Source organism: Numida meleagris, chromosome 10 (assembly GCF_002078875.1).
Source record: "Numida meleagris isolate 19003 breed g44 Domestic line chromosome 10, NumMel1.0, whole genome shotgun sequence".
Classification (NCBI taxonomy): domain Eukaryota; kingdom Metazoa; phylum Chordata; class Aves; order Galliformes; family Numididae; genus Numida; species Numida meleagris.
Genome location: NC_034418.1, coordinates 2,898,705 through 2,925,187, shown reverse-complemented (window position 1 = coordinate 2,925,187; position 26,483 = coordinate 2,898,705). Strand labels below are relative to the sequence as shown.

Genomic DNA, 26,483 nt, shown 5'->3' with positions numbered 1-26,483 from the left:
GTTTTGTGAGATTACAACAGTGTCTAGAAAATTTTAAACAATATTTTATTTAAATTCATATTTTGCCAGAAGGTTACAAATTAAACATTACACAAAACAGTCAGAGCATAAGTGCAATACATTACAGATAAAACAAGGAAGTAAACCACAGTTATCTACACCATGGTGAAATCAGAGTGATACAAAAGTATTACGCACACCTTCAAGGGGACAAATGCATTTTGAATCCATGCTAAAGTACTGGGGAAAAAAAAGTACAAATTCGGCAGGAAAGTGACAACACAAATAAAAAGGCTGGAAGCAGTAAAAAAAATCTTACATTTCAAACATACAATGAACTTACTATCACAGTACTATTTGTGTGAAAGAGATCATGGATTACAGTTTTCCAGCAGGTTATGAAACTATTAGCAGAAGTACTGATGAGAAGTAAATATCTGCATTATTGCATTCATCATTTGACCAGTATCAAATGCTGTAAAAACAATTTGTGATACCAGTTAAGCAGTATTGAAAAGACCAGACTTGTGCTGAAATTCTCCACTGTACACCCGTAAATATTCTCAGTATTTGCTGAGAAACTGTTCTTAAAAACTTGGCTTGTATGCACTAGAATGTTCAACATGGCTTATAAAGAATTCTTTAAGTGCCTCTAGCACCTTCAGAATATACTTATCAATGAGACCACCCTATCAGAAGAGCTAATTAAGCTTCATTTTGAAGCAACAACAGGACGTGTCTTCCTCCAGAAACACTACTGGTACATGTATGCAGGAACGGATGGCAGGAACAGTCTCAAGTTATTCTAGAGAAAAACTGACTTGCTGTTTCAATCCTGTTCCTGCTTGACATCATCCTCAAATTATGCAAGAGTATCTACAACACTACCTGAACATCTGTTCCTTTATTTTGCTAACATCTGAATATGAGACACCTACTTTCTCCCTTCAGTAACTCTCCAGCTGCCCATTGTCCTGGTCAGCACTCAAAAACAAGTTTAGTACTGCAGAATGGTTCCCTAAAGCTAGTTGTAGGTATTAAAACTGAATTCAAGTAGCCACATCATCCAGTTTGTAATCTAAAACAAAAACAAAAACCAAAAACACACACAACCACTCTTCTACACCTGCTGGTGTGGGGATATCTTCTCTGACCAGTGATGAAACCTGTATCATATAAAAAGAAGGAGTATTTGAAAAAATCCTAGTACGGCTGTTTCAATGTCTTTATCATGTCCACTAAAGCCTGTGTGGAACTGCTGATTCTAGACCCTGGTATTTACATCAAATGCCACAACATGTGTACCAAAATCATGTGTCGTGAATTAGAGGATTTATTCATTAAGTGTGACCGTTTTCCATTTACAGTGTTGGTCCTGGTTTCATCTGAGTGACACAGAATTTCTCACCTCTAATTATAAATGTTTTTGCCACAACATTTAAAATCTGCACTAACTTTCAAGTACGCAGGTGAAAAGTATAGAAACAATATTAAGTATTCCAGCATAGGTCTACATTAACAGCTCACCCTTCAAAAGTTAATTAGTTTCTCCATTCACTCTAGAATCCACAGATATTATGATTAATAATATAGTATTAAATATGGTACAAATACAAGTGTTAGACTAAAAGACTGTGCCATAGAAGAAAATCCAAAAGACCTGTCAGGCTGAATCTGAGTATTACGTAGGTCTAGGCGACAGGAATTTTGTACTTCTTCATGTGGGATTTCACTCTCACCTACATCCATTAGTCTATCATTCTTCCGCACCTAGAAAAATTCAAAAGATTGCCCTTGAAAGCCAGACTGACACAATGGCAAAAGTCTTAATGTAGCTGGCAAATTCAATGCTATTTCAAGTGAACCAACTCAAACTGTATTGCAAAAACACATCTAAACTCAGGGAAATTAACACTGTTATCCTCATATTTGCATTCCAGTGAACTATTTCCCACTAATAGTTACAAATGCATTATAGCAAGAGTCACAGTTCTGGCTGTTCTTTGCCTTGGCTTCCACTACATGTGAATGCATTAACTGAAAGGCCTTAAGTAAACTAACTCATAAGCATTCTTCCCTGAAGTCAGCTCATTCTTCAGGACAGAACTTCAAACATCTCTAATTTAGAAAGAAGATAATTAGTAAACCTTACACACTGATTAAGTGGGATGAATGTCAGCCTCTTCATGTCAGGCTGCCACATATACAACCAAGCAACAGCCAGATATTCTGGCAGATTACTTGGAACGGTACAAAACTTACTGATTTCTTTTCACCTCACATACCTCAAAAAGGCAAATGGGGAAAAGAAAAATATACGTGTCTATAAGGTTTTGTGTGTAATATCTACTTATTAAATTCTGTAAAGAAAAACAAGAATAGGCAGGCAGCTTGCAATTTGCAACCCTAGGCTTTTGAAAAAGTTATCATTTAGGGGGTTCTTACTGTTGCCATACCATCTCTTTTCTTCTTACTTCTCCCTCATCCTTCTGGACTCCTTTCTGTCATTTACACTTCAAGTTTGCTGTGATCTAGTTGTTATTTTTTTCTGTCTGTTAGTGACCTAGCCATGACAAGAGCCTTTTGGAAAGGAGCATGATCCTAGGACAAGAACTTAGTTGATTTTCAGGAGTCAGCATTCCTTGCTTCATCAACAAACACAGGTAAGGACAAGGTCTATATAGGTGGAAAATCTACAGCTTCTCCAAAGTGTGAAGTGACTGTGTTTAGAAGTCAGTTATGTTTACTTATCCAGACTACCCCAGAAACAAAAGGCCCCACAGAGTTCCATCCACTCTCTCTCACTTTCCTTTATTCTACTAATACTCTCTTGACATCTTGGTTTCTTCCCTGGCATTTGGAATTATTACATTAAGTGCTTAAACTCCCTCATGACTCTCTCACTGAGTATAAAAAAGCAAGACACCAGCAGTGTCTCTCTTTCCTTTAGTAAGAATCAGGATTCAGTTTAATTTTTAATCTTACATTTTCCACATCCCTGAAGACACGGAGGAAGTTCTCCTTTAAGACCCCTTTTAGTTCAGTTTCATTCCACCCTCTTCTTAGAAGTTCCTCAATCAAGGAAGGGTATTTCGAAACATCTTCCAGTCCCTCAGGGAAACTGTTGGAAAGAGCCACACAAGAACATTCAACACAGATCACTTAAAAGCATACCAAAATATTTATATTTTTAAGTCGTTTTCTGCACATATTCACTTTTAGAATGAGCTTTTTTATATCTACTTCTTCTTCTGAGGTGTCAGAAAAATAACGAATCCAACTGACAAAACCCAAAGCAGGACTGAGACACCATGCAAGACTTTTTTTTCTGCAGAGAGGATCTGATTAGCAGAACTAAACTATGTATTCTGGAACAAATATGCACTTAAGTGCAGCCAGGACAACAGCATAGAGAATATTAAAGCAAATGAAAAAACACACGTAGACATCGACCCTCTTATATCTGGCCTTGAGAGTAAGAGGAAACAGCTGTATCACCAATGGAGTTTGTATATTGCACTTACATAACTGAGAATAAAAGGGTACTCACAAACACCTGATGTGCTAAGGAGTTGCAGACAGTTTTATGTACTCTGTTATTTACAAAGTCATTTTTCCAAACAAAATACAATTAGAATAATATTGCTTTGAATTCAGCAGTTTGGGCAGTGAAAAGAAAGCTGTTCAGAACCCTCCACTGAAGAAATTACAGCATACATAACTGACATGTCTTGTGCTAATTCTTATTGGAATAAGCAGGAATAAGGAGCTGCAAAGACTGCATTGAACAGCTAACTTGTATTCCATGAGTCTTGGACTTTGTTTTGAGATAACTACTATTTTCTGTTACCTCTCTTTTCTGTGGAGAAGTGATGGTAAGCATATCTCAAGCACTGCTACTTTATGCTGGAGCTTAGGGCCTTAACAACTCCACCACCAATCAAACCAATGGTCTTTATGAAAATGCATGCAATAAAATGTGTCCTTTTTTTGTAAACTGCATTTTCATTATGAGGATTATACTTTCAGACCTATGTTTGGCTAACTATCATGCGAGCTGACACATTCCTTTTACATCCATACTGCTTTACAGACTCAAGTCTCACCATGATTTTCACATTCAAGTGTATCTGAACCCATTAAAAAAAAAAAAGGTTAGGCAAGCAAATGCGACCCAGTCTGCTCTTATTTTCTGCACTGTAATATAACATTTCCCCAGGAGTGAACAGAGGAGTTTATGTTGTAGGCTGTTCACTATGTTCTGTTTTCCTTGAGCACATGCCAAGGATAGCTGACCAAGACCAGAAGGCAGGAGTTGTTTCACAGCTCAAAAGGCACTTTAGGCTTTTCCCTCTAGAAGGTAGAAGCAGAGAGCCTAAGGTACGGTTGCAAATTGCAAGAGTTTTGCAGCAGTCCTGGGCTAACCCATTTACCGTCTGAAGGGCAAAGCATCTTTTCTGTAATTCACCTTTGGTCTGGAGGAAGGCACCCTCCATCATCGTTTCTGTATGCACAAACTGCTGCCTACAGCACACATCTGCAAAGCTCACAGCACATTAGGGCTAGTTTCCACATTTAGGGCACTCCTTCATGCCGTTGTAATGTTTGTGTCCTTTTTTCATAAAACATGTTTTAGCACTCATCACAAGACAACATGCTACAACTCTTTTAGTCTGTCTTCTTTTTCCCCAAAAGGGATCAAAGTTTTTACAATTTGAAGAGCAAATATCAATGTATATATGATTTTACCAACCGTTCCACTCCATCATAGTCACCACCAATTCCTATTGATTCTGAACCTGCGATTTTCTTTATGTGGTCAAAATGATCTGAAAGAAAATAACAAAGAAAACAACATCTAAGCATATCCCAAGAAGAAATAATTCAATTCAGACATACTGGTGGCAGAATACTGTTCTTAAACATGGATTCATAGTAAAATTATTTTTAAAAATAACTCAAAAGACATGCTGATAATACAGGTTAAATTTTAATAACACAGGTTAATTTTTAATAACACAGTCGATGTATTCAGAATATTTACTGATGCTTATCTGGATATTACGTGTTACTAAGTGCATCAGATAGCAGTCTTCAAAATAATACCTAAACCAGTGAGATGTAAACATGGAAAAAGACACAATCATCTCAGCACATTAATTCCCAACATAAAGCCCACATATACCAACAGGTTTTTCATTACCCGTTACGTACCAAAGTTTTGCACTCTTAAGTAGAAAGGTTTAAGGTATTTTCCAGAAAGTAACAATTACTTTGCAATTAATGGTTCTTGGCTTTATGTAGGCACATCAGTTCCTCAAGCTATGCACCTTGTAGCTTTTGCTATTGTCTAAATGAATATTAGCTCCAAGAAGACTCAGAGCTGGGTTAGTGTGGGGAAGGAAATAAACAAGCAGCACAATTCATAAGTCTGAAAAACGACCCAGATGGCAGGAAATTCTTAGAAGCCACCTACAAAAATCACAATATATTCACTTCAAACCTGCTAGGGTAGAAACATTAACAACTTTTCTGCCACAGGCCAGTACATCTGCATTGAATGTCACCATAATAATTCCCTTGTTCATTTTCTGAAAGAAAGGAAGAGACAGGCGATGAGTGTCCGCATGTGTGTCCTGCAAACCTCACAGATATCTCGTGTAGAACCTTTTCTATCCATCCACCAGTGAGCATAATGATATACATCAAAGATTAGATGGTAACAAAAAGGCTTTGCCTTTCTGCCCTTTACCCTGGATTCGTTACATCCTCATGTGGCCTGAATCATCAAAGTCTACATCAAACAAACTCAACCAGAATTTCAAAGAATTTGCAACCACTTTATTCTTGAAATCAAAGACAAAACACAACCCAAAGAAGATAGCTCAGAAGGGAATGTGCAACTTGCTGCTCTGGGATCTGCTTAAATCATAGATAGTTCATAGATGAGGGAGGTGAAAAGTAAACACCATGACTTGCATGTATAAATTTGCCCCAGACTAGCCAAACTTCAGCACCTCCTCCTCATTTCGTTGTTTCTGGTTTAGTTTTTGGGTTTTCCTAAGCACTCACCAGCTTCTGGAGGATATCATCAGGAACATTTCTGGAGTGATTACAAACAGAAAATGCAGAAGAATGGCTGAAAATTACTGGTGCTTCTGAGATATCTAGTGCAGTTGTTGCTGTGGAATATGAAGTATGAGATAAATCTATCAGCATACCCAGGCGATTCATTTCCTTTACCACTTCCTGGAACAGATTTTCAGACAACAGTGTCAGTATTGTGTTTCCTTAAAAGAAACCATTTAGATTATGTATGTAACCAGATAAATTCTGCAGCTGTCAGCTTGTTATGAGCATGCAGCAACTTCATGGGCTTCTATTTACCTATTAAGTTAACAGTGATTCATTCACTTGTAAGTAACTAGCATACCACTGCATCCTCAAGCCTTTGAAAGCTTAGTCAATCCAAAATACATTTTTTGAATTGTTGTTTGCATCTTACTACTTCTGCTTTCTATTTCACACCTCAGATCTGTGTTGAAACAGTTGTTAGAATTAAATCTAATGCATTTGTTACCCCAAGAATCATCACAGGGAATTTACCTTTATTGAATCCTAACCAGTCCTAACTAGCAGGAACTTACAGAAATAACGTTTTTAATGATAAGATGTTCTTGAAAAGGTCAGAATTTGTTAGTTGCATGAGAGATTGCTTAGATTATCATTCACTCAAAAAGAGATCCTTACTTGGCCAAATGCAGTCAAACCAGTAACATTAGGATAAAAGTTGTGTATTCCTTTAGATGAAGATTCAGACCTTGAAAAGAGGAGTGAGAGAGCAGTCATACCATTCTGCAGACTACAATATCAGCAACTGAAACATCATACGTTATACACAATGAAGTCATATCACATAGCCAAGCTGAGGGATAATGAGCTGTATAAGTAACTTGTTCATATAGTGGTCTGTATATTTACAACATCTTTCTGCATGTTATTCTTCCAGGTTCAGGACTGCTGCATATTTGTGAAGCAGTGACAAGCAAAGAGACACTCGCCCAAATTTTTCTGATTAAACAAACCTTCATCAGAAAACAAAGGTGAACTGAAATGTCAGCTACCTGTCAGCCATAAAGCCAGAGTTTCAGCCCTCTCTGCACACAGTTCTCTTTTGCCTTAGTCAGTTCAAAGGAAGTTTGGCAATCCAACAAAGAGTAGGTGCTCATACTCTGAGAGAGGAACTGACAAACCATCTCCATAGCCGCATATGGGACCTGTACTTCTGAGAGGATGGTTTTAAAGGCTTCTGACTGCCAAGTTCTTAGAAAGCATTTCCATCTTTAAGCCACATTATATGCATTTTCTTTTTTTGTTGTTTTTGTCTGTCTTGACCTACATGACCTACTCTAATAAAGCAAAGTGGAAGGCAACTTTCCTGTTTTTCTGTTGCTACCAAAGTTTAAAAGTTTCTAAATTGTCAATGCAGGAAGCACCACACAACAGATCCTTCAGTCACCCACTTGCTACAGGGCAAGTGATTGACCTCCCAACCCTGTCATCCTTGATGTGTTTTGGACTGAGTATGACACAGGCAGACTTCATTTCAATCCACATTTTACCCCTCCTGGAGCTGCTACCACTTTGCACAATATGGTCACACAAATACATGCACATTAGTTACCAAGGAGTATTGCAAGAATGTGTTAAAGTCATGTAACGAACACCCAGGTCATAATACATCCTCAGTGTTGCCAGACTGCTGTCAATGGAGTGACCACCTTCTATTCCAATCAAACACGCAATCTTCGTACTGTCAGAGACACCTGGAAACATCAAAGAAAGACAATTCCAAAGTAATTTCATACATTATTGAGAAAAAAATGGTTATTGTGAATTGCAGTAATAATATTGATATTTTTGTAAGACAGGAGCTTTATTTCAGGGTATATTCATATGGAAAATTATGTTATGACTGCAGCGGGCCAGGACTTTGCACAGTCAGATATTGTAGTTCAGTAGAAAAACTGAAGTTACTCTTTAAACTAGGATAGCTAACTTGCCTGCTTCCAGTCTTCTTGCTTTTGCACATACCTCTGGAAATCTAATTAAAAAAAAAATTCAGATGCGAGGAAGAATATCACCTTGGGAAGTTGTCACAAGTTCAAGCTCTTCATAGCTGTTACACATCCTCTTGACAACATCAATTTGCTCTAAGGTCAGACGCACAGCATCCTTGTTCTGGGCGCTGCAAAGAACATACACTGACCAAAACTGAAAGAGACATTGACAAGTAAACTAGATAATCTGTGTTCCAACTGGGAAGCTACAGTTTTGCTAATAGTGAAGTTCACAAGCACAGATCAAAGTAATTTTTTACAGTTTACAAGGGAGTTGCCATTATAATTTTTCCCAAAGAGAAAGTTGTGCTCTTGTCCTGAATCATCTATTCCAGACAAAATTCAGCTCTCCCGACTTATTCAACAACTCCACAATACATGCAGAAAAGCAGATGTAAGTTTACTATAATTCATTTATCAGAAAGCAATTGCTGCTGTTTTGATTAAGAATGGATTAAGCTGGATTATAAATGCAAAAATTTGCAATACAAATGTCACAGAAAAGTGCCTGTTGCTTTTCAGTATCATTTTTTCTCTCCTCTTAAAACAGAAAGAGCCAGAACCAGAGCCAGTAATACCACTGTGATTGGGAAGGGAATGAGACAAGTGTAAAAATGTGCTCTCAGACAGTCTCACTGCCATGACTAGTACGTACGTACCTGGGCTCCCACATAACCAGCCTTAAGTTTCACAAGGTTTGTATGGGTCTTGTTGACTTCTCTTAAGTTGACTTTACTGATTCTATTTTGGTAAAACATTCTCAGCCGTAGTACAAAGTCATTGTGGCTAGAATAGAAAACAAGTAGGGCTTGTGGTGGAAATAAGTTGTTCCTCTTCTAATCCATATATAATTTATTTAATTCTTCTTAGTTTCTTAGACCATTAACTGCCACTCTTTGTTGTAACATATACTAAAAGTCTCCTTCCTCTACAAAGCATCTTTATTTCCTAAAGCTCCTTCTAATCAGGACAGTAAGAAAGCTTTATGCTTTTCTCACTTTTACTGCTGTTGTGCTTCTGTATGCATTTTTCTCCCTGCTATTTCTGAAGGAATGGAAGAACTAAAATCATCCACCATACTCCTGAGAAGCAAATCATTATAGAATAATCACTGCTGTCTGTGCCAGAATAATCAGTGCTTCTATTCTCAGGTTAAAACACACTACAGACGTCATTCCTTCAAGTTGCAAGGATACCCTTTCAAACCACGTACCAGCCTTCTAGCTCTGTAAAGAAGTCATTGCTACCAAAGATGCCATTAAATTATGGGAAGGAGACAAGGACATTGTGTAAAGAGAAACAATAATTCAGCATTGAAATCTGATCAGAAAATCACACATGCATTCAGAGCAAGACATTCTTGTATTAACTATCCTCTGAATTGGAATTCTGTCCAGCTGATAAAGCTCTGCAAAAATAACTAACTATGATGTGCTAGGAACAGTCTGTATCCCTACTCATCCAAACATATTTTAGCATCTCCTCATCACTTATGAAGATTCACTGAGAGTTTAGTTGAAGACATTTATATACCCATCAATTAAACGTGTATCTTGCATCAGCTTGATAGCTCTCTCTCTCATTGATTTCTCGCAGATGAACGGCACAGTGTCAGAGAGGAACATCAACAGCCATAGCAACAACTTTGCTGGATTTCGCTTCATTTTCAAGTTTGTTAAAGCAAAGAGATACCACAATTATTTGCTGACGGCAATTAAATGGGAAAATTTCCAGTCTGCAGACACAGATTTAATAGCATAAGCAGAGCCAAAACGCCCTCCTTCTGGTAAGGCTGCAGTTGGTTCTGTAAGAAGAAAGAAAAAAACAACAATGAAGAGAATGGAAGGCAGAAACAGAAACAGTAAGATAGCTACATTCTCCAAAAGATTTTAAAGTCCCTGGCTATTACACTTTTGCATCTATAACCACACCACAAACATTGGTGCTGCCACCAGCTGACTGCAGAAGGGAAACATCTCCTCATTTAGAGCTGACAGGGAGCCTGACAGACTCTGGACTCACATCTCCCCAAACAGCTCCCGGAATATCATAACAAGATAGTTTTCTCTGTGTCATGGTTTTATGATTTTCGGTTATTGGTACTCCACATCATAACATCATGTAGTGAATGTACCTGGACTACTACATTCCCCACGGCACTTTGCTCCTCTGTTACCATTTTCCAGCCGGAGGGAAAAGATAAAAGCTCGCAGTATAAAAACTTGCAGATCATGAGACCTCGTCCCTTTTTCCGCCGTCTCTCGTCTTGGCAGCACCTCGCTCTCCAGCCGTCTTATCGTCGGTAGTAGAGTAAGGCCTACCTTGATTTTGGGACATTCTCTCTCTGTATTGGATTTATCAGCTTAAATTGTAATTATATTGTATTATAGTGTGTTGTTTTGCATTCCGGTATTTTATTTAGTAAATTAGTTTGTTTCTCCTCAGATTGTTGCCGCTGTTCTTTGCTCTCAGGGCCATCTCCTTATCCTTTTTCCCTTTTCCCTTTTCACGGGGAGTGGACCCGTGGGTCCCCTGTCCCCTTCGTCACGGAACCGGGCCGAACGCCCGTAAACCGTTGACACTCTGTTAGAACAACTTTAACTGGTTTGTTCCCATTACTGGAGAAAACTCACACTGAAATGACATGGTTACATTTTTTGAGAAATTCCAATAAATCAGCTTCTCCCTTTTAATTAAATTCTTTGTTGAAACACACAGCCCACCAGAGCATTTGCAAAGGAAAGCTGTTGAAACCCTACACTTTTTCCAAAGTACACTTTGTGCCAAATTTCAAAGAGTCACTTTATTTCAATGAGAAAATGAGTAAGATAACTTCAAGAGTAATCAATATATATCATTCGTTCTTTTTTTTATATATACAGTAGTTAAGCACTTATACAACAACTTTTTGTGTGTTGGGCAAAAGATAATTTTACAAACAGGCTAGAAACAGCTATTGTCTTACGTAAAATAAATGTAAGATCTGCTCAGAAGCAAAAGGACATTTGCAGGGAGAATTTCTTTTTCCTACATTCAGTGTTACTGGCAAAATTACCTATAAAGCTGAGTGAGAATCAGTCACCTCCTTTGCTCATTCTAGTGAAATCCTCATCTAGAGGCACTTAATGAATTCTTTCAAGTTCTGCTAGAATTCTAATATTGTGCATCCAGGGCTGAAGGTTTTCCAAAAGACAACAGCAAAAAAGTAAAGAATATTGACTTTTCATTTGTTGCCCACTGTGAGTCAGTGTAGTTGGTTTATAAACCATTTTTCATTAGCACGAAAGTTTTTTGTTCTTATTACTAATGGAAATTGTTTTCATGAATTATTTGTTTCCAGAGGTAAAAACAAATACCAAATATCCAAGAGATGATAAAATTATAAGGCAAAAGAGATTTTGCAACCAGGGCAGTGAAAAGCAGCACAGTGAAAATCATATTCCTAAGATTCTTGTATTTCCAGACTATATGCTCCAAAAGTAATGTAGTTGCTCCAAAAGTAATGTCTCCTCATTATTGCCATGGAAATTACAACAGATACAAAGAGCACAGTAACAGTATTTGATAGAGCAAATTCTCTTCTACAAAACACTGTTTTTCATCATAGTCACCACCATTAGCTCTGCATTTTCACCAGTGATGAACAAGAGCCTGTGTGCCACACTCATAAAAATCTGCACCAGTGGAGCTGACCCAATGTCACTGCTGTCACTGCTGAAACGCACCACCCACCGCCTCACCGTGCTCACATCCACTGGTTGGTCTCCTTAAACGTTCTTCAAGCACCACTGAATGTGGTGCTTTTTCCATGTTGAAGAATTCAGTTCCACACCTTTGCTTCATACGCGTTTCCATGTCAGATGCCATGGAACTTCCACATGCACTTCCATGTCACTCTCATACATTCTGTTTATCACTGGAGGCAGGAGAACAGTGCAATATATGAGGACTCTTTCAAAAGTAATGCCTCCTATTTTATTAAGTTGGCCCATGACAGCAGAGGCAGATGCTGGTGGTATTGCAGTAGAGGTTGAACCTTCCCAAAAATTTTGTATTTCATTTTGCTGTGTGACAGATGGCAGCAGAGGGGCAGTCTGACAAATGGCATCTGACACGGAAGTGAGTATGAAGCATGACTTTGTAACTTGGATTTAGAAATTCATAAACTGCTTTTTTAAAAAACTCTTCTACTTTGATGTAAGTTGCTGACATTCCTTTTTTTAGAAATTGGCTTAGGCCTTTTCTGTTTCTTTCACAAGATTTGGGAACATGCTAAATTGTGAGATCATCTGGCAGAAAGTACTTTTGAAAAGAGGAAGTATCCAACCCTATGCAAAAAGCAGTGCTTATGGAGAAGGAGGTTTAGAATCAGTCCTGAGGTGGTCTAGGAAAGAAGACCTAGGACAGCTGAATAAACACAATAGTGTAGAGTAGGTCTGCAAAACAGCCAAGTAAATTGTTCTTCCACATACTACTTTCATTCACTGCCTCATCGTTATGTTGTACACAGGAAAGAGTTACTGGGAAAGTCATTCTCTCATGTTGTTTTTTCTTTTTTTTCAAATACTGCTTTTAGAAGAAAAATATTTGAATTGCCACTGGTAACCACTGTGATGTGCCAGTTCTGAACAAGTAGACCTCTGTTTTTACTTTTACTCAGAGAAACTGAGTCTTGTTCAACATCTTCACCAATGACCTGAGCACAATTGCTTTCCATCCCCATCATTCTTCTGCACACAGTGTAGGCACAACAATTTTGGAGCATCAAGCTTAGAAAAGCCACCAGTACAAAGCCCAGAAGAAATTAAATGAGTTTCTGAGGAGCTGGAATAGGCACAGTCTTTGCAGACACCCGCAAAGTGAGGCTTTACTGCTTTACTGTAGTTAGCTTTTACCAGTTTTACATTTTCTGAGCTCTGCGCAGCTCGAACTTGCTATCAGTAAAACACAAATGCTGGGAAAGCATAATTTACACTGAGAGTTCCCATGTCTAGAGGGACAGAGCTGAGCCAAGTAGGCTGGCCACATCTGCCGTATAAGGATGTGACAAGGGAGGAGAGGATGTCACACTTTTAAAATAGATGCATTTCAATTGAAATCTTCACAGTAAAAAAGGAAAACCTTTCTACATGCTTCTGTCATTTACCATATTCAGCAATGTAGGCAAGCACTGTATAGTCTCTCTTCTTTTCAAAAGGCAGGACAGACCTCAGTGCAGGAGATGCAGTAAACAGCTGCTATTTAAGCGCAGCAAATCTCAATTAGGAATGACATTTCCTTTCATCTCATTTGATGTTCTTATTTTTCATCTTAATCTTTATTAAAACACTTCCTGACAGCCTTGACATTAATACCTGGGTCTGCTGAATTACTGTGCCCGATCAAGTATAAAAAGTGCAATCAAACAGCTCACAGTTCAAGGTAGTGATATATCCTGAAGAAGGTTCATCCCCACGCCGTCCAGCTAAGCTGAGAGTTCAAGTAGATAATAGTAGGGTATTTGCAACTGAAGTATAGGAAATTGATTGCTTTGTCCTTTAAAACAAATCTATAACTGGTTTTACTATAACAAATAGGATGATGTTTTAATTGCAGAAAGATTTCTTCTAACTTCCCTCGGAAAAGGACAACTACTGAATTTCTTTCCTGTTATGTTTCCAACCGTTACTTTACTGTTGCTTTTTTTTTTCCTGTCCACAGTTTCTAAGACTTTCTGACCAACTCAGATTACTGAATCCAGTAATTTTCAAATGAATGGGAGCTCTACAAATGTATCTTATCATCTAATGACTACGGATGAGAACTATTTTCAGCAGTCCTAAATTACTGAAATTCTTCTGATACCATGATTGAAGTGCTTCATGGTGTAAATGCAGAACAAACCAGAACAGCCTGCCAACTACTTCTATAACACTGTGTCAGAGCACATATTATCAGGCAAAAATTCCTCCAGTTTAAGAGTTCTGACCTCAGGGCTGGGAGGGAGTTCCACTGAGGGAGTAGGCTGGTTTCTTTGTTAATGCAGTCTTCTCTTGCACGGATGCAGCAATGTTTCTTTCCTAGACTGCAAACCAGAACACTCAGAACAACACGTACTTGAGCAAACAACGCTTCAGAGTTCCCCTCTGCAACTGTACTCCGAACTATACGGACCACAATAGGTTCCAAAGATACAGACAACAGACTCTGCATCTGATAGGGATCCCCTTCCTCCCAGTCACCCCATTTTGGCCCCCTGTCACATGCTTCTATTCCTGTTTAAGAAGTTTCACTGCTCCTGTGTTCCTCTTCATGCCAGCGCAAACCATGACCCCTCCTGACCTTTCCCAACCTTTTTTTTTTTTTTTTGGGGGGGGGGAGGGTTTTGCCAAGTGCTGAAATATTTCTAATATTTTTTAAATGTTTGGATCCATCACTCAGAAATAATGCTACAAAGCAGAAAGATACACGCACAAAGGCCATGAAGATGAGCATTAACAACTGAGTTTTACCATAATGAATGTACTGCTCTCACAGGAGGTAATGAACTTTCCTTCAGCAGCACAAGGATGCCCATTGGAGTACTTGTGCCATAGTGAAGTTTATCCCCACACTCAAATATGAACTCTCAGATGATGGACAGTTTTTAAAAAGAGAGTGTTTTCAAACACACCACGAACATTTTATCTTTTTGCACTTGCTCACATTTTTTCAAATCTAAAAGAGAACACACAGTTCTGTTTTCTTCTGATTGTGACATGCAAGAGAAAGATTCTGGGGAACAGAAGTTACTGGAAATGTAATCATTCTTGCAATCCTTCTCGAATGGGAGTGCAGCCTTTGAGAAGAAGCTGTTCTTCTATAAATATATATCAGAAAGATATATACATTGTAAAGCTCCCAAAGCTCTAGCAAAACAGCATTTCTATAGAATTGAAAACAGCCTATGTAAAAGCATACCTGTAGACTTACTTTGTTACTACAAGGAAAATCTCATTATCTTTCTAATCTAGAAAACGTTAAATTTGTTCTTAACAGTAAAGCATGTAAGATGTTAAACAAAGAGAGGTGAAAAAAGTTGCCCAAGCATCAGAACTCATCACAAAGGCAAATGAGCTTTTGAAGACAATTTTCAACTTCAAATTCATCAACTCAAAACATAACTCATATCTGCAACCTCTTTCTCTAGAACTCTACCAGATCATGACAAAACAACTGAAAAGGGAACACACTAAGCTGTTATAGCTTATTATATACCCTGTGGAATGGTACAGTGTAACTGCTATTTCAGAAATTTATATCATTTATTGGTTCAAAATTCCTAATGAGAAAGTAGCAAGCCTTCTTCATTCAGTAACTCTGTTCCGATGCTACGTAAATCTGTTACACCCTATAGATTCTGATCCAAAAGCTTACTCTTTTTCCATCAGTATTATGTCCACAGTGATTTTCAGGAATATTTTTAAGCAGGAAATGTACCTACATATTCCTCAAGCTGTTCAGCTACTAGCAGTAATTACTTATACAGTACCAAATCTCCATTCTACATGTTTTTTCAAAAACTCTATTCTTGGTAGCTATGAGAATTTCCCACTTCACATTAATCTGAAGTCACTGTACCTCAAGAACATACAATAACAGTACCTTATATGTTTCATGCTGATACAGCCTATGTAAAATATTTTTTATATTTTGACAATAACACTAATTTACCTTTAAGACTATTTAGGTAAAGAGGACACTCACTTGTATCGTCATTCAGAAACCAGCTCTTGAAAACTGAGGGAGTATTGCAAACACCAGACTAAATTAAGCACATGGTATACAAAGCACCCCTAGTCAAACGGCAGTTAACATAAAATACGAAAGCCATACAGCTTCTTTCCATGCTGACTGAGCAGAGTTGAGAAGTGGAAGTTGTCGTGATATTTATAGCTTTTTCTTGTTTGTCTAAAGGCTCCTTGGAGCAGATTACCTTCTTCGGAAAATGCAGCAGTTGAAATCCACGTTCCTCTGTGTTGGACGCAATTGTCAAAGCCTGGCACCAGATCCTCCTGGCATCAGGACAGCAACCAAGTAATGTCCCCTATTTCGTTAGCTCACACATTACAGGCTTCACACTCAGCAGGCATTTGGGGTTTGCCCCTTGCACAAGAATGAAGTCTGCGAGAAAGTTTCCAGCTCAGCTCCCGCCCACCCACACAAGCCTCGTGCTGTTCAGTGTTTGATCCACTGTTTTCTCCCTCTTGTGGCAGACTTCTTGCGCAGTCCATCATGTATCCGTTCATTAACAAAACTGATGCATTTAACACCACTCTTTTTATGTTGTTTTAGAAACAGGTGCCTTCCATCACAGACTAATTTAGGTTGGAAGGGATTTCTGAAGGGACATCATCTAGTCCAGCCTCCTGACCCCAGCTAAGCTAATTTCAACATTAGATCAGGTTCCTCAGACACTTGTCCTGCTGAGGTTTTGTTGCTTTCAAGGAAGAAGATCATACAACCTTCCCAGGCCCCAGTTCCAGTGTTCACACTGTGATATTTTTTCCTTAAATCCACTGGAATCTCTTCTTACACAGTCTGTGATGGTTGCATCTCTTCCTCTTGCTGTTCCTCTTTGAGAAGAGTCTCAGAAGTGAATTTGCAGGAAAAACGGGCACAGGTATGCACTTTACTGATGATCTGATTTTGCCACATTTACTATGTCTAGACCTTGATACTATGCCTACCAGGTTTTAATTGGGACTCACAGTGCCATTGTATAAAAGCTAAAATACTCACAAGTTACAGATGACCTATTTCTCTCTTTGAACCTATGGGGACTTTCTATTCCCTTTCTTGGAGCTAACAGTTTGGAAATAGACAAAGAAGTACGTGCAAAAACATGATCCTAGAGTTTCACAAGAAATACAGTTTGCTAATAATCATTTTTATTCTACTTTACGCTTTCTACAGAAAAAAAAAAGCAAAATGTCATCATACTTTTGGTTACAATTACACTGCAAAGAAATAACCAAGTCTCAAAACATTCACCAGGCTGTTGCACAAGGCCCATCTTGACTGGAACATATGTATTTCATCAGTCCACCCATTCTCAGTATTTGGAAATTTAAACGGAAACGAAAACGTCTACATTGCTTAGAATGTTAATTTGATGGACTTCACTTAAAAACTTTTACCATCAACTCAAGTGAACTAAAGCACACTAAATGAAACAAATATTTTCTTTATGAAATAACCGCTGCCTTATCTGAAGTCTGATCTAGGCCAGGTCCATTTGTATACGTGTGACAGGAAACCCTCTCCCAAATATAATTTAGAGCAGCAAACAACAGATTAAAACAAGCTCAGAGTCATTTTCCCACTCGTGCTCTAGTTCTAGCTCATGTTCCTTTATTAGTTCTCATCCTCTTCTTATAAATTAATTAGTATCACATAACTATCATTGCCTGCAATTTTCACCCCTATTTTCTCAATTTCCTCAAAGCCAAGTTTAATCTCTGAACTGTTTTCTACCTAAAACTATTTCCACATGCCTCCAGGAAAATCATGCTTAACAACAACCCCTTGTTCAAGAACAACTTTTCCTGAGCCACAAAGCTCCCGCTCTAACTTTTAATGGTTCAACTCTTTGTAGATTCAAAACACAAACAGATTTTTAAAGCTGCTACGAACCAACTTCTTTGGCTCACAGTCAGATTTTTTCTGTCATTTTATTTCAGTGGTACTGGATGAGCCTTAATGGCTGTTTGTTTTTAATAAGTCTTATAATGTGGCATTTAGGATATACGTCTTTCCTGCGGAGTCCATCTGGCAGGACTGTTCTCTTAATAAATAGCCAGAGAGCTATCTTTATTGTCAAGAATGCAGTTACACAGCTGTTCCTGATAATAGCTATCCCTATGTTTATGTCGTGTTTTATCCAACCCAGATTCATTTTGGAGCAAGCTGAGAAGCTATAAACAAACTGCAGCACTCACACTCATACCAGCTGCTGTCAAGACACAAAGGGAGAACATAATGTGTTGCAGCTATTTTTCACAATAGAAAGGCTTGTTCCAAACAGATCAGCCTCACTAGTTTCAATGCTGAACAGCTCAAAGTGCTAGCGTTTTTACTACCCGCACAGATTAAACTACAGATTACTACTGCTCAGAAAGTAGGGTTTGGGGTTTTTTCTTTTTTTTTTTTAATTTTTTTGTCAAATGCAGATGTCTGTGGCAGCAGCCAATTTAAAGTGAACTTGGGTTTCTCTAGAATCCTCATACTCTACAAGCTCTTGCATGCTAGCAATCTAGCATATGGCACGGAATCCGTGTATGAATCAGCTTTTGAACTTCACCACTGCATAATGGCTTATGAATGAGCCACAGTAACTTAATATTATAAATGCTGCTTACCAAGTATTTGAACTCGGTGTCTTCCAAGTAAAGATTGCAATCTCCTAGAATGTCACTTTGACAACTCTTGAGCACAGACGTCAATATTTTAAATACAAACTGCTAAAACATGTTAGGAAGAGGAGGAAGAAGAAATCCTACATATCAAGATTTCTGTTTCCATAAAAACAGCCACATCAGTAAAGTTGTTTTTACTTTTTCCCAACATTCCTCTGTCTTGGTTTTTTGGATAACTGAAGCTGCTGTAGTTTCATGACTCCAATTCAACCATCATCAATGAAAACAGTTCAGACGATGCCATCTGGTTATGTACTTATGGAACCACAGCGTTTGCCATTTAGTGCCAAGTGGAAAAGAAACAGGAAGGAGTACAAAGATTAATGTTTTTTACCACACAGGCTGGTTTTGTATTCTTGTGTTTGGAGCAGAGAAAAGGCTTCATGAAGAACACAAAGTTTTGTAGTTACAGGAGAGGAAGCTATAGCTGAATGTTTCCTATAGCTGAAGGTAAGTAGAGCAATGAGACCAGATACCTTACAGGATGGACACAAACGTGTACTTCTTTGACACTCATCAATGACTTTCTGCAACGTTTTATACAAAAAACAAAATTGTTGGAGGTTCTCCTAGGTAAATACTGTAATTCAACAGAATTAGTTTTTATAGCGTATCTGAAAAAAAGATGAAACAAGAAGCTGAAGGAAAAAAAATGTTGTGACAAAGTTATCTACTCAATTAAATTTTTATTTTAAGATACTACTAATATTTGTGAGTCAATATCGAAATACTAAAGCAAACCAAACGCAGCTACTGGTCTCCTGCTATGTTTGTTTCTTTAATAATGCATTTGTGCTTTACGCATTTTAGCTTTATGCATTTTGAAGACAAGTGAATGTTCTTGCCACAAGGTGGCAGGCGCTTCCCAATTAAAATCTAATCTAAGACCTAAGGACAGACTGGTGATTGTCAAGACTATATGCCATTTCTATGAACCTAATTGTTTGTGGACAACAGAAGCTGTTGTTGACATCTACTCTTTTAGGTAAACTATAACCAAAGAGACTTCCTGAAATGCTTTCTAAAAAAAAGTACTTAAAAAATAATTTTCTATTCTGGATTGATTTCTGTATGCACAATCTTTCCTGCTCAAAAGCAGAATTCTGAAAGCTCTATTTCTTCCAATTCCTACTCCAAAGTTTTCATTAAGAACAAAGCCATTCACATATATTTAAAGTAGCAGCAACCCCTTGTGACTTTTAGGTACCCACAGCCGTGGAGGACAGCAAGCTCCACAGCCACGCATGCATCTTAGCACAGAATTCTGAGAAAAACCAATCCTTGAGGGATCAGTGAGAAAACCCCAAATAGGGTGAGTCTACTTATCTTCATTTCTGCCACTTAATAACATGTGCTTTTTAATTTGAGTTTCAGAGATTTTGCTTTGAGTTTTTTTGGGGATGCCTAGAAGTCATGACTGCTGTCTCTGATCTGCAGAACATGTCCAGGTTCCTTTCCTTCTTTGAGCAGAAGCAGCTATACTGTTTTTGGAGATGTTTTCCCCTGAAGCCCCAGCTGGCAGCTCTGCCAGTATAATGGTGAAGTACAGACCTAGCCTGAAGCTTCCAAAGTTGAAAACTAAACTATATTCTTGAGAGCAGCACTGAAATTTATTTCTGTGCCTTGGCCCAAGCAATATTTATATTCCACTGCAATACGTATATTACTTCTACTTACTTCAGGATGATTCTGGGGAAATGGAAGATCACGCTGCTCAGGAAGGGCGGAAGTGTTACATCAGCAGAAGAAGCTCATGTGCTGTCAGCAGCAAGGAAGTTACCGGCTGTGACCTTTGAGTTAAAGTGTTTGCTGTCGCTTAAGACCATATCCACAGAGTACTCTCACATCTATTGTCACAGAACCACAGGTCAATTGCAGTGGTTGAAAGGGCAGTATATTTTGTATTTATTCATTTGTTTATTTTAAATATAGTAGAATAGAAAGAGAAGCATTTCAAGCATTCAGTCTAACAATTATTTGACATTTTTATTACATATAATTGTTTTCAAGCTCACATTGTTTGCTACTTGTTGTGCTAAATTGTAGCTATTATAAACTGTGCTACCAAGACATAAAAAAATGTACTATAACAAATATATTTCTGCACAAACATCATTGAAGTTGTACATAGTATTAATTGTAGATTATGTTATATTGTTAACAAGAAAATTTATATTTTGTTCCCGGCAAACTCCATATTAAGTTAGAGCTGAGAATATTGCTCTTCTCACCCTCTTTGTGTACATACCAGCTAGCCAAGAATTTCAGGAAAAATGAAAATCACTTTTGGGAAACAGGCAGTTCTACCAGAAAACTATGAGAAAATCTCTCAGACATCTTTAACTGCAAGTTTGTCAGCATACTCCAGGACATTGGAAGAATGTAGACTGTACTGATTTCTTTAATTTTTTAATTTTAGTTTTCTTTCTTCTGTTTAACACAACACTATGTATATATTTCATTAACTGTCTGTGCAAAAATTAATTTCTGGGAGAAAGCCAAGCCACTTATTCTATAAGGCACTGGTGAGCGTGACAGTATGTGAAGCAACTTGCAGCTGTTGGTTTTTTTCTTCCATTTAAACAGAATAAATTGAGGCAGCTAAGGCTTTCTAAGCATCTTTCAAGTTCCAAGAGCCAACCCTGAAATTTTCATTCTTGACAAAAAAACACCTCTTGTATTTATACACACAGATATCCATAGAGTAAGAATGTGCACAGAGTAAAGACAAACGTTACTTGGATCCTACAGTAACAATATTCGTGGGTTGCTCTGAAAGTAATGCCTCTTAGTTTATTTTTTGGCCCACAACATCAGGGCGGATGTTGGGGGTACAGCAGTAGGGGTTGAACCTTCCCACCAACATTCTGTTACATTTTGTTGCCATGTGGCAGATGGCAGCAGAGGGGCAAAGTGGCCCTGACAAAGTGGCATCTGACATGGAAGTGCATGGTAAACAAAGGTGTGGAATTAAATTCCTCCATGCAGAGAAAATCACACCCACTGATATTCATCAGCACTTGCTGAATGTTTATGGAGACCAAACGGTGGACGTTCACACAGTGAGGCTATGGGTGGTGCTTTTTAGCAGTGACATAGGAGGCATTACTTTCAGAGCAACCTACTTATCTACCATGCCACTTAGCTAAGCACAGAAGTTGCAGGACAAAGGAGAGCATTAAGTTGAGTAGGGCTACAGAAGGTCTAACAAAGGTTGCTATACCTTGTTATACTACAGTATAGCTACAAATACCACAAATATCTGTTAAATAATAGATTTCTACTGTGCTTTCACTGAAATATATGTAGGTTGCTCTGAAAGTAATCTGAAGTGAAACATAAATGTGCTCTTAAACATTCATAGCTGTATGTAAAAAAGAAAGCATATGTACAATACGAGTATACATATTCAAAGTATTGCTAAGAAACTTCAAAGCACAATTGTATTAGAGCCTCTTTGTTAGATCAGAAAATTTGCTCACTCAAGATCCATTATTTCTGAGATACTTAATCATCTATACAACGTATTGTGATGCTTAAGAACAGGTTTCTTTAATTGAGGACAGTGTCAGTAGTATTAATAAGGTTCTTCTTTGGTTCTTCTGGAAATAGAGCTTCTTTGTAGCAATGAGGTAAAATTACCATGGAAACCTATTTGTTAAGATGACATTAAAACACAGCATGGGCACTTACATTTCTCTTTTTGTAATAAGCAACAGTTAGTGGTGCAGTCAGGAGTGACTGAGTAAAAGTGTTATTTGCACAGCAAGAGATCAGGACTTACTCAGGACAATTACAGAAGAATGTTTGTAATGCTCCAGGGCTGGCTAGTTGACAGTGTATCTTGTTACAGAAAGAGGAGTGTTAGGAGATGGATCAAGCAAGTGATCTTAACTAACCAGCTAACCAGGTAAGACAAGTGAATGCATACACATGAAAAACAAGTACATGAACTGACCTTAGCCTAAGTTATCACCATTGGAAGCTAGCTGAGGATATTCATAGAAGAGTCTACTTTTTAAATCATTAACTACATTGGAATTGTATTAACTTCTCATTTTTCTTCATCTAAACACCCATAAATTTGGTAATTTACAGGGGAAGCATCACTTGTCCGTGGTGAGTTTCTCCTTCTAGCTTTCACAACACAAGAACAGTTCCTCACACTCTGCACTGGGGCTTGATTGCACTTTGCACAGAATCATATATGCATTTACAAATAGTCATGTAAGAGAATCCAAATCAAGGTATCTTTTCTTCTTTGCAAGGATAGAATGTAAGATATCACCCACAGCACTGTGACCATGCTCAGTATGTGAAAGAGCTGTGTACAAAACCACAGGAAGAGACACGTTGTCTTGAATCTGACAACACAAGCCACTTGGGGCCAGATGGACTGCACCCTAGAGTGCTGAGGGAGTTGGCAGATGTGGTTGCCAGGCCGCTCTCCATCATCTTTCGACAGTCCTGGCTGACAGGGAACGTCAGAATATCCAATTACAAAAGACTGAATCAGCTTAGACATATTACTGTTATTACTCAACCTTCCCTAATGTAAGCACATAATGCTCACTGAATTTAAAAATCTTCACTGCAAATAAGAGTAAATTTTGCCAGCTTTTCTTGCTAGTGAAAAACTTGAAGCAAAAAAACATGATCACAGCACAAAGTTCAACTACAGAGAAGGACTTGGGAGTTCTGGTGGATTAAAAGCTCGATGCAAGTCAACAGTAGAAGGCCAACTATATCCAGGGCAGCATCAAAAGAGGGGTGGCAGCAGGGTGAGGGAGACGACTGCTCCCCTCTTCTCTGCCCTCACTAGGCCCACTGGCCACAAAGATGGCCAGAGGGCTGGGGCACCTCTCCTACAAAGAAAGGCTGAGGGAGCTGGGCTTGTTCCACCTGGAGAAGGCTCCAGGGAGATCTACTGTGGCCTTATACTAGTTAAAGAGAGCTTATAATCAGGAGGGAGACCAATTTTTTCACAAGCAGGAAGTGATAGGACAACCGGGAATTATTTTAAACTAAAAGAGGGGAGACTTAGATTAGACATTATGAGGAAATTTTTTACACACGATGTAGTGAGGCACTGGCATTGCTGTCCAGAGAAGTTGTGAGTGCCCCATCCCTGAAGGCATACCAGGCCAGGTTGGACGGGGCCCTGGGGAAACTGATCTAGTGCTTGATCTAGTGGTTGGCAATCCCGTCTATGGTAGAGGGTTGGAACTAAATGATCTTTAAGGCCCCTTCCAACCCAAGCCATCCTATAAAAAATACAGTTTTGAACACCAAACATTCAAGTCACAGAAGACATGGAGTAAAAAGAGAAATATTCTGTTGTTTTTTTGTGGGGTTTTTTTTTTTTTTTTTTTGAAGTGTCTGCCTAATATGCCCAATGTGCCGTAGTTAGGCTTTAAAGAAAGAAAAAATAGCAGATAAGGTATAAGGTATTTTAACATAGTGTATGCAGTGTGCAAGAGTTATTGAGACCCTTCGGCTTTTTATCATGATGTACATTTAATTTCCCTTCTTTAGCATATTGTAGGTTCTAGCATTTAGAAAGAAAGCCTTTGTCTAAACACACAATATGAAAGAGCACCTCAAGAGATAAAAGAGCTTGGCAAAGAGATTATTATCAGTTGTTTTAGTAACTATATGGCAGACTGCTCAGAGGAAGATTGGACAAAATGTTTCTGCTCCCTTGATCTGCATCAGGTTGAGTGTGATCTGTTTATTACCAACATCATTTTCTACCTTGGAGACTGACTTTACAAGTCATTATAAAACAGCTCTTCAAGGATGAGGAAAGGCAAAGCTCTGAATAGTTTTGAAGCATTCTACAGACAGTCTTAAAGACATCTGTTTGAATGTGACCAAGTACGCCTACAGATTAGGTGGCTGAATTATGTACACACTGAAGTAGTAATTATTTAAAAGTTAGCTTTTATTTATTACTTATCTGTTCCATGAGTTTCTAAATACCTACCTTTGTTTTTTCTTATATATCCAAGAATATTCTGTTGCATTGGAATTGTCTGCTCACCACTACAGAAACCTATGTTCACACAGCCTACATTATCCAAGCAATAGTTTGTCTTTATTCAGAAATACACTGCCTGCACTCAATGATTTTATCTAAGGAAGTTGGGCAGTAAGCATGCAGACTATTTAGTACTGTGACCTGAATGTCCTAAAGGCCCTCCTATGACATTTTTTAGAGTTACTTTCTATCCTTACTACCCTCAGGGAATAAAGACTGAGATCCATAGCATAATTTACGTGCAAATGTACTCATAAAATAGATAAACTACTTACATAAAATACAACTAAGTCATTTCTAGTGAATAATCTGAAGATGTTGTGAAATGAAGAATAGGAAACCATTCAGCAGTACCCTCAAGTCAGGGCAAAACAAAATAGGGTTTTTGTTTATTTTGGTTTTTAAACTGAGGCTGTTCCATAAATCTATGGGAAAGCAAAGTGGCAGTATGCTTCAGCTCCCTCTCACAACCCATTAAAATGGATGATAGAAACTTGGAATTCACAAGAACTGACACCACTGGGAAGGACAGTATATCATGAGAGCAGCGTGGCTATAGCACTGGAGGACTTCAACCCAAAACAAATTTTTGTAGTTCTAAGTACCTTTCACTAAACCAGCCATTCTTTTAATAATGATAAGAAAAAAAACAGCTAGAATTTTACCTAAAATTATTTAACCTGGGGAAACAAATTAACAGCTTAATCAATTGAAGAAATGATATTAACTTCAGACCTGTTCCTTGCAAATTTTAGAATGAAATGTAGCACGAAGATCTGCCAGAGGAGAATATTTTCAGAGTTTTGTACACAACATTTAAGACCACGTCTTTGCTAAGTAGTAATGAAAGCCAGTAGAAGACAGCTTGGAGAGCAATGTGAAATAAGCCACAAGAACCAGGGATAATTAGTAGACTCTGGTCTGAAGTATGCTTTTGAGGTGAATTTGTGTAGATGCAGTATTACAACTATTCTGTTCTTTGTGCAGCTGAAGATGAAGAGCACAGAACACTCTCCTGTTCATCACGATTTCAGTGTTTAGCCTATGTTTACCTTTAAGAACATGCTTTGTTTTGCTGCTATTGCTTGACTGTATATTCCACAAGCTCAACATTCAGCCAACACTTAAGTAACACAAAGTATACCCAAAAAGCCAGCCAATAAGCCTATTCAAACAGTGCCATGATTGAATCTTATTAAAGAGAAAAATAATACAACCTGATCTAACAGATTAAAAAAAACAGTCAATAAACCTCAATTTGTTGTAAGTCCTAATTGTACTGTCTCAATGGCAACATCACGGGGCTCAGAGCAGCTCTGCTGGAAACTGTCATCAATTAAAATGAAAGAGCTATTTTCTCAATTGCTTTAAATTGAAATCCTTTTTAACAGAAAAGAGTTTTACAGCTCAATTACATGCTCAGATCTAGTTGATACTCTTCAAAAGGGAGCAAGATTCATCATCATAACTGTGACTTTACTTGTCTATGTGCAGCAGAATACCCTTTCAGCTAGCTGTTTGACTAGATCATTTCTGTGTGCTGAAGGCTGTCCCTCATGCACAAATGCAGTCTCATGACAATCAGGCAACTATTGACCAAACTCCTGTCCAGCTATCCAAGATAAAAAAGTGAGAAAGAATGAGTTTTCATTACCCCCGAGGTTCCAGTTTATTTCACACACTATTACATAGTATAGTAACAGTTTTAAGGTTTTCACGTTTCTATCTTCTCCTATCACACCATTTTTTGACATTTTCACCATCAGAGTGAGAAACACATCTAGGGGATGTTTCAGTTATTTTATGAAAGGATTATGCAAGGTTGGAAAGGAATTGAATCTGGACTCTCATTTGCTGGGCCAGTGTGTACAGAGCAGGCAGCAGAAC

General features: G+C 38.1%; 1 protein-coding gene across 6 annotated transcripts in view; it reads right to left on the bottom strand.

The window, feature by feature from the left end:
* LOC110404201 (dipeptidase 2-like) overlaps nt 1-20,320 on the bottom strand; it is a 28,790-nt gene extending 8,470 nt beyond the window's left edge. The window contains exons 1-12 of one of the 6 annotated variants that reach the window (XM_021408259.1): nt 16,075-16,499; nt 14,089-14,184; nt 9,654-9,924; nt 8,780-8,906; nt 8,145-8,274; nt 7,685-7,826; nt 6,751-6,820; nt 6,073-6,249; nt 5,504-5,591; nt 4,754-4,829; nt 2,986-3,121; nt 29-1,770 (exon numbers count right to left, since the gene is read on the bottom strand). In XM_021408259.1, coding sequence (XP_021263934.1) covers nt 1,582-1,770; nt 2,986-3,121; nt 4,754-4,829; nt 5,504-5,591; nt 6,073-6,249; nt 6,751-6,820; nt 7,685-7,826; nt 8,145-8,274; nt 8,780-8,906; nt 9,654-9,784 — 1,266 coding nt within the window. In that variant the 5' untranslated portion in view covers nt 9,785-9,924; nt 14,089-14,184; nt 16,075-16,499 and the 3' untranslated portion in view covers nt 29-1,581. Of the gene's footprint in view, nt 1-28; nt 1,771-2,985; nt 3,122-4,753; nt 4,830-5,503; nt 5,592-6,072; nt 6,250-6,750; nt 6,821-7,684; nt 7,827-8,144; nt 8,275-8,779; nt 8,907-9,653; nt 9,925-14,088; nt 14,185-16,074; nt 16,501-20,233 lie in introns of those variants that run through there. The other 5 variants (XM_021408260.1, XM_021408262.1, XR_002442098.1 and 2 more) reach the window with 5 other exon arrangements.